The sequence below is a fragment of the Dasypus novemcinctus genome, chromosome 30, assembly GCF_030445035.2.
Source record: "Dasypus novemcinctus isolate mDasNov1 chromosome 30, mDasNov1.1.hap2, whole genome shotgun sequence".
Classification (NCBI taxonomy): Eukaryota; Metazoa; Chordata; class Mammalia; order Cingulata; family Dasypodidae; genus Dasypus; species Dasypus novemcinctus.
In genome coordinates, this window is record NC_080702.1 from 26,477,973 (window position 1) to 26,485,934 (window position 7,962).

General features: G+C 55.5%; 1 protein-coding gene across 1 annotated transcript; it reads left to right on the forward strand.

Moving 5' to 3' along the window:
- The first annotated feature begins 733 nt into the window (after window positions 1-733).
- On the forward strand, window positions 734-7,464 carry RDH8 (retinol dehydrogenase 8). Its single transcript, XM_004463072.4, has 6 exons — window positions 734-836; window positions 4,785-4,946; window positions 5,567-5,746; window positions 6,656-6,749; window positions 6,981-7,164; window positions 7,264-7,464. Exons 1-6 carry the CDS (start codon window positions 734-736, stop codon window positions 7,462-7,464), a joined length of 924 nt encoding a protein of 307 aa, XP_004463129.1.
- Window positions 7,465-7,962: the final 498 nt, after the last annotated feature.

The window sequence follows — 7,962 nt, forward strand, 5'->3', positions numbered from 1 at the left end:
TTTCACACAGCGTCTCCACCCTGCCCTGCCCTGCTGGGAAGTTCCTTCTGTAGTCTAACCCTCTTTGGAAGGAGCCATCTGGGACCAATCTCTCTGTCACTCCCTCTCTGCACCACCCCCCATTGCCCCAAGTAGTCAAAGAACCCCTCCTCCACACACACACACACACACACTCTGACAATCTCCCCAGTCTGGAATAATTTATCATAATATAAAGTGCCCTTATGTGAGCTGATAGAGACTGGGAGTGCTTATTATTTCCTCTTTTTTATATTATATAAATGCTTTACAAAAATCATCCATTACTTTTGGGGGGGAGGGATTTTTTAATGTACCATGTTATTTAAAAATTTTTTTTAAATTAAAATAAAACCTCCCAGGGATAAGGATCGCAGATGGGGAGAAGAAATGTGGTATTTGAAACGAGACACAGATTCCGGGTGCCGCTGACACAAGTGGACCCAGAAGAACACGCAGCGAATGGACACAGAGAGCAGACAACTGGGGTGGGGGGAAGAGAAATAAATAAAAATAAATCTTAAAAAAATAATGTGGTATTGGATGGACGGATGAAGGAAACGGGGTGTGGCGCTGCCTGTCAGGATCAGGCCAGCTCTGGAGTCTCACGGGGGCCCTTCTCCCTGCAGGGGGTCAGGTGCGCTAAGGGAGGAGGGCGGGGGGCCCCCCCGTGCTCCCCAGCAGAGGGCTGACGTCGTCCCGGGAAGGGACCAACATGGCCGACACTCCCCGGACGGTGCTCATCTCCGGCTGCTCCTCGGGCATCGGCCTGGAGCTGGCAGTGCAGCTGGCCCACGACCCACGGCAGCGCTACCGGGGTAAGGAACCCGGGCGGGGCAAGGGGGACCTGTCTTCCAAAGACCCTCCAACCCCCGGCCCTGTCTCCACCGGCCCAGCCCTTCCAGCTGAACGCCGGGGATTGGGAAGGACCCTTCCACCTTCCACCTCCTCCAGGGAATTAGCCTTTCATCCAACCAACCTTTCTTTTTTTAAAGATTTATTTTATTTATTTCTCTCCCCTTCCTCCCCCCCGTTGTCTGCTCTCGGTGTCCATCGCTGCGTGTTCTTCTGTGTCCACTTGCATTCTTGTCAACAGCACTGGGAATCTGTGTCTCTTTTTGTTGCGTCCTCTTGCTGCGTCAGCTCCCCATGTGTGTGGTGCCACTCCTGGGTGGGCTACGTTTTTTCTGCGCGGGGTGGCTCTCCTTACGGGGCGCACTCCTTGCGCATGGGGCTCCCCTACGCGGGGGACACCCCTGCGTGGCACGGCACTCCTTGCGCGCATCAGCACTGTGCATGGGCCAGCTCCACACGGGTCAGGAGGCCCGGGGTTTGAACCGGGGACCTCCCATGGGGTAGGCGGACGCCCTATCTATTGAGCCAAGTCTGCTTCCCCCGACCAACATTTCTTGAGCACCTGCTGAGGACTGGGCACTCTTTTAGGTGCTGGAGACACAGCAGGGCACAAAATAGGCAATCGATTTGCTGGGTAGTGGTGCAGTGGGGGTGGGGGAGTACAGACAAAAACAGATTTTTTTAAGAATGATAGTGAAAAGAAGCAAAGAAAGCAGGGGGGGCGGAGATTGGGAGGAGGTGGGTGGGTGGTATTTTTAGGAAGGCTGAGAAGGTTTTATGTGACAATTCCCCAGGATGGGATAATCACCTGCCTGATCCTCCTTCCTTCAGCCCTTCCCAGATGGGAGCTGCAAGATAAGCCTCTTAAGCGGCCCTGACCTTGGGAGTTCAAGGGCTACCATAGACCTCAAGCCTTGCCTTCCTGCAGCTCTGGAGAAAATTGCTGTAACTTGCACACACACACACACACACACACACACACACAGCAACGAGAACCTCTGACCCACAGCAGGCTGGAATTGGGCAAAGGGTTATTACTTAAGAGGAGGCTGCTGGACTGTCACCCCACTTGGCCAGCCTTCCGCCCTCTGTCCTAGAGATACACACAGCTTTACATGAGAGCTGAGTGCCTGTGTGTGGCCCTGTGGGTGGGCAGAGGATGCATAAAACCGCTAAAAGATACGGTTTTGGCGCATTTACAGCTTGCCGGCCTCTCCTAAGTCATGTCATGCTCATTTCACCCCCAGGAGGCAGGCACAGTTGCTGGCCCCATTTAAGTAAGCAGGAAACTGAGGCACAGACTGCCAGAGGCGCTTGCCCCAGGTCACCTAGCTGGAAAGGGGCAGACCTGGGATTTGAATCCAGGCAACCCAGCCCCTAGTTCCGTGCTTATCACCACTACACGACACTGCCTGCACATGCATGGGGCCCCATCCACTTCTGCAGGACCTGTGACTCACATGGGCCTGCAGACATTATGCAACTGCCCCCAGGAGTGTGTTTGTGTGATTGTGGGTGCAGCTATGCAAACACAGGCAAGTGTGTGTGTACACATAGTGCATATGGTGAGACTGTGCTTACGAGTGTGGGCTTATAGGCCCTGAGCCTCAACTGACTTGCAACTCCTACACTCTAGTTTGTTGGACTTACTCCACTTAGCTAACATGGAGGTGAATGTCAACCACCGCACCAGGGAGTCAAGAGTGCCCACAACTGAAAGCAGGAGGATTGCATCCAGCATCCATGTGGAATCTAAGCCCCGTCTTGATATAGATGTGGAATGGACACAACCAATCCAATGTCCACAGGATGGAGGATTAGAGTGGACTTACTGATATTCTATTCATGAACTATTGTGATTAGTAATCGAAGAAAATGTGGCATTGGTGTGGAGAAAGTGGCCATGGTGGCTGCTGGGGGTAGGGAGTGGGAGGAAGAGATGTGATGTGGGGGCATTTTCAGGACTTGGAGTTGTCCTGGGTGGTGCTGCAGGGACAGTTACTGGACATTGTATGTCCTGCCATGGCCCACTGGATGGAACGTGGGAGAGTGAGGGCTATGGTGTGGACCATTGACAGGTGCAGCAGTGCTCAGAGATGTATTCACCAAGTGCAGTGAATGTGTCATGATGACAGAGGAGGTTGTTATGGGGGGAACTGTGGGGTGAGGGGGGTGGGGGGTATATGGGGACCTCATATTTTAATGTAACATTAAAAAAATAAAGACAGAAAAAGGAAAGAAAAAAAAAAGAGTGTGGGCTTAGCACTCTGACAAAACCAGATTCACATCTCAGGTACAAACGCTTTTAAGCAGGGAGATAGGCAAGGAACGTCACCTCCCTGAGGCTCAGTTTCCTCGTGTGTGTAATGGGGTTACGAGCTTTACCTACCTGGGCTGGTTACTCAACACATCACCCCAAAACATACTGCTTGGAACAAGTACAATCATTCATTCATCTCTGTGGATCGTGAATTCGGGAAGGGCTCAGCTGGGCGGTTCTGGCTCAGGGTCAGTGGCAGCAGCTAGAACAGAGGGCGATGGAAAACTTGGGCCTTGGCAGGCATCTCTCCCCCTTCTTGGAAGCTCAGGGCCCCTCCCTGTGGTCCCTCTGAGCTAGCTTGGGGTTCCTCACAATATGGCAACCTTGGGCCAGCCGGCGGCCACAGGGTGGCTGAAGGTTTCAAAAGCAAGCATTCCAGTGAGCAAAGCAGAACCGCAGCCCCTCTTGATCATTTCCATGGGTTTTTGGCTAATTCCAAGCCCCAAAGGGAGGGAAATTAGACTCCATGTCTTCCTGGGGGAGGGCCTAAAAGGTTCTAGAAGAGGATGTGGGATAGGAGCTACCATTGTGGCCGTCTTTGGGAACTAAGCCAGTGACCTCACTGATAGTTTTTTGTGAGGATTCAGTGAGAGAGTGCTTATGAAAATGCTTAGCGCAGGGAAATGGATGTGGCTCAAGCAGTCGGGCTCCCGTCTACCAGAGAGGAGGTCCAGGGTTCAATATCTGGGGCCTCCTGGTGAGGGCGAGCTGGCCACGTGGCAAGCTGGCCCACGTGGAGTGCAGGCCCATGTGGGAATGTGGCCCCCCACAGAAGTGCTGCCCCACATGGGAAAGTCACCTCACGCAGGAGTGCCGGCCGACGTGGAGAGCTGGCACAGCAAGATGACGCAACAAGAGACACAGAGGAGAGACAATAAGAAGACGTAGCAGGACACGGAGATGAGGTGGCACAAGAGAGTGATCGCCTCTCTCCCACCCCAGAAGGTCCCAGGATCGGTTCCTGGAGCCACCTAATGAGAAGACAAGCAGACACAGAAGAACACACAGCGAGTGGACACAGAGAGCAGACAATGGGGGGAAACGGGGTGGGGGAGAGATCCATAAAAATAAATTTTAAAAAATATTTTTAAAAAAGAATGCTTAGCACAGTGCATAGCACATTCTAGGTATTCAATAAATGGGAACTTATGTTGATGATGTAAATGTGGGTATTCATACCTCCATGTGCATATAAGCACATGTGTTGGCTATACATGCATACGCATATTTCTTCTCATGGCAATATGTTCTATATTTATGTATTTTATTGTCTTACCATGCTAGGGATTCCACGAAGGCAGAGGCTTCATCTGTTTTATTTCATGCAACATTCTCAGCCTCTAGACAAGGGCAGGGTGTGTAGTAGATGTTCAATAAATACTTTTTGACTGGATGGGCAAATGCATGGATGTGGGGGCTTGTGGTTGTGTGTACACGAGGGTGCATTTGTGCATGTGCGATGAATACAAATGTGTAGACTTGTGGGTCCCCATCCTCCTGGGACAACACGTGCAAGATCCCAGAAATGTGCAAGTCCACATGCAAGGGAAGGGAGCCCGGTGCCTGTTCCAGCTCTGCCTTCTGCCCTCAGTGGTGGCCACCATGAGAGACCTGGGAAAGAAGGAGGCATTGGAGACAGCCGCCGGGGAGGCTCTGGGAAAGACCGTCACCGTGGCCCAGCTAGACGTGTGCAGCGATGAGTCAGTGGCCCGGTGTCTCAGCTGCATCCAGGGAGGGGAAGTGGACGTGCTGGGTGAGACCGACAAGCCCCCAGGGCTACTCACTCCCTCCCTGAGTGAGTACAGGCCCTCACCACAAAGTCTCTCCAGTGTCTGCCCACCAGCCCTCTTGCTTCATCAGCACCCAGGCTTTGCACTCTTGCCTGGGACAGAAGGGGTAGACCAGTCGGCCAAGATCCCGGGATACTCATTTTCCTTTGAGACTTGGGGATGGGATGGTTTTCATTGAGTAGGACACCTCTCATATGGAAAGAACCATATGTGGTTGGGAAAAATTACTCGGATGAGTCATCTGGGGGAAGAGAGGATGCTGAAGAAACAACTCAGAGCCCCTAAATGCCTCTTAAGGAGGGGGCGGCTAGTCTGATGCATTTTGGGGTCAGAGCTGAATTGCTCATGCATTCAAGGAAGGCTGCTCTCAAAGGCCCTTCCCTTCTCCCCCAGGGCTCGGGGTCGCCTAGAACAAATGTGAGTGTATTTAAAGATGATCAAGGCTCCTCATTTGCCTCCCAAGATATCCTGGAATGGCCCTGGACTCTGAGTGGGAGGAATGGGCTGCCCCAGGGAGCGTCCCTGAGTCGTGACACGGGGACGGTTGGGAGGACTTCGAGTGACCCTCAGCCCCCTTCTCTAGTGAATAATGCTGGAGTGGGCCTGGTGGGCCCTCTCGAGGGGCTTAGCATAGCCGCCATGCAGAATGTCTTTGACTCCAACTTTTTTGGGGCTGTCCGCCTGGTCAAAGCCGTGCTTCCCGGCATGAAGAGGAGGCGACGGGGCCACATCGTAGTGGTCAGCAGCGTCATGGGGCTGCAGGGTGAGTCCTGGGATCCACCCCTGGAAATATCTACACCCCCCCCCTCAATGTCTACCCTCCCCAGTCTGGAAGGATGGCAACTAGGTTTTAGCTCATATTCCAAATAAGCCTGGAAAGCTGCCTTGGGAAGGATTCCGAAGCGTAAAAGCGTTCTGGGATAGATTAACTATGTCTGCCATGGTGCAGGAGTAGCCGGTGGTGGTACGGATGCCACCTTTGTGCCATCGCATCCCGGAATCAGTCTCACTTCTGGACGCCCCCAGAAATCTAACCCACCCCGTAGAACCTCAAAGAACCATCAGAACTGGCTCTCCTTCTGGCCAAACGCCCCCCACCAGGCCCCAGAGGTGGCTGGATCAAGCAGGACTCTGAGGCTCAGCAGAAGAGAAAGCAGTAATCAACGAGCGGCGTTGACCATGTCCTACCGTGGGGGCCACCTACTTGCCATCCGTGTCTCCAAACGTCCCATCCCTGAGACCCTCTGGACTCCCACCCTTCCTCCTGGAAATTTTCTGGAATCTGCCTCCTCTTCAGTCATCTCCTACGGATTCCTCCCCATTTGTCAACCTGACGTGTAAAACTTGCGCGACTCAGTTCCACCCTTTCGGGCCCTCTTCCAGCTGCACCTCTCGACCTCGGGGGCCACATTCACGGTCCAGCAAGAACCCTGGGGGGCCTGGGGACCTCCTGCCCGAGTGGTGTGGGAGATGGAGGGAAGGAGGGGGACGGCCTGTGCCGAGGGCAGGTGGGGAGAGGTGGCGCCTGGGACAACCTCATCCTGATCCCACTGCCCGATCCCGTTGGCCTCAGATATCCGCCCATTCGGATCCCCAAATCCTCTTTGTGCCGTTTCCCAGAGACGGCGGTGCCCCCAGACCCCCGAAAGCCCTCTTCCACCCATCCTCCCAGGTGTGGTGTTTAACGACGTCTACGCAGCCTCCAAGTTCGCCCTGGAGGGATTCTTCGAGAGTCTCGCGATCCAGCTGCGGCAGTTCAACATCTGGTGAGGTGGGGACTCGAAGAGGGACGGGGAGCTGGGGGACAGCGATTGGGGGGCGAAGGCCGCGAAGGAGGCAGAGGGGGGAAACGGAGGCAGTGGGGAGAGTGAGGAAAGGGAGGGCACAGTGATGGAATTAGGACGGAACGAAGGGGAACGAGGGGCAAAGAGGGACCAAGATGGACACAGCGGGCGGCGAGCGGGCGGGGGACCGCCTACCGGTCCCCCTGTCCCCAGCGTCTCCCTGGTAGAGCCAGGCCCGGTGGCCACGGCCTTCGAGGGGAAGCTCCTGCAGCAGGTGGCCGAGGCCGAGTTCCCGGGCACGGACCCCGAGACCCTGCGCTGCTTCCGCGACCTCTACCTCCCGGCCTCCAGGGAGCTCTTCCGAGCCGTGGCGCAGAGCCCACGGGACGTGGCTCAGGTGAGCGGGGGCGCGCCCTCACCTGCACGGCGCGGGTGTGCGGGCAGAGGGTGCCGCCCTGCACCTGGGACCCCAGAGTTCAGGGCTCCGCCCCCACAGGCCATCGTCAGGGTCATCGGCTCGGGGAGGCCACCCCTGCGCAGACAGACCAACGCCCGCTACGCGCCCCTGACGGCGCTCAAGGCCGCGGACCGCTCCGGCAGCCTGTACGTGGGAGCCGCGCACCGCCTGCTCTTCCGCTGGCCGCGCCTGCTCCTCCTGGGCCTTCGCTGCCTCCGGGCCAGGGTGTGGCCGCGGTGAGCCGAACCCGGCCCTGAGCAGCGGGCCTCTGAGACCGCAGGCTCTTCTTCACTCCTCCGTCCATCCGTTCATTCGGCAAGCCCCGCCCCTTCTGTGACTGGGCGGTGCTGGAACTGCCCCCTCCCCAAAGAGGCCTCAGACCCCCAGGGACAGTCAGGGCTGGTCAGGGCTGGGACAGAGAGAAGGACCCCTGGACCCTGGGCTGAGCAGCCGAGCGGGGAGCCAAAGCTGTGCCGGAGAGAGCAGGGGAGGGCTTCCTGGAGGAGGGGGCAGGTTGGACCTTGAAGGGTGAGACAGGCTCTGATTCCTCCAGCTTTATGACTTCATTTTGCCTGGGAATCCTGGAATGATCCAGACACCAGCCCCGCCCCCAAACTGGGACAGGCCAAGAGGCCTCCAGAGTCACTGAGTCACACATACCAGCAATGAGCATATATGTTTTTCCCACAAAATATATAATATTTATTTGCAACCACTAGCAATCAGTTTTATTAAATA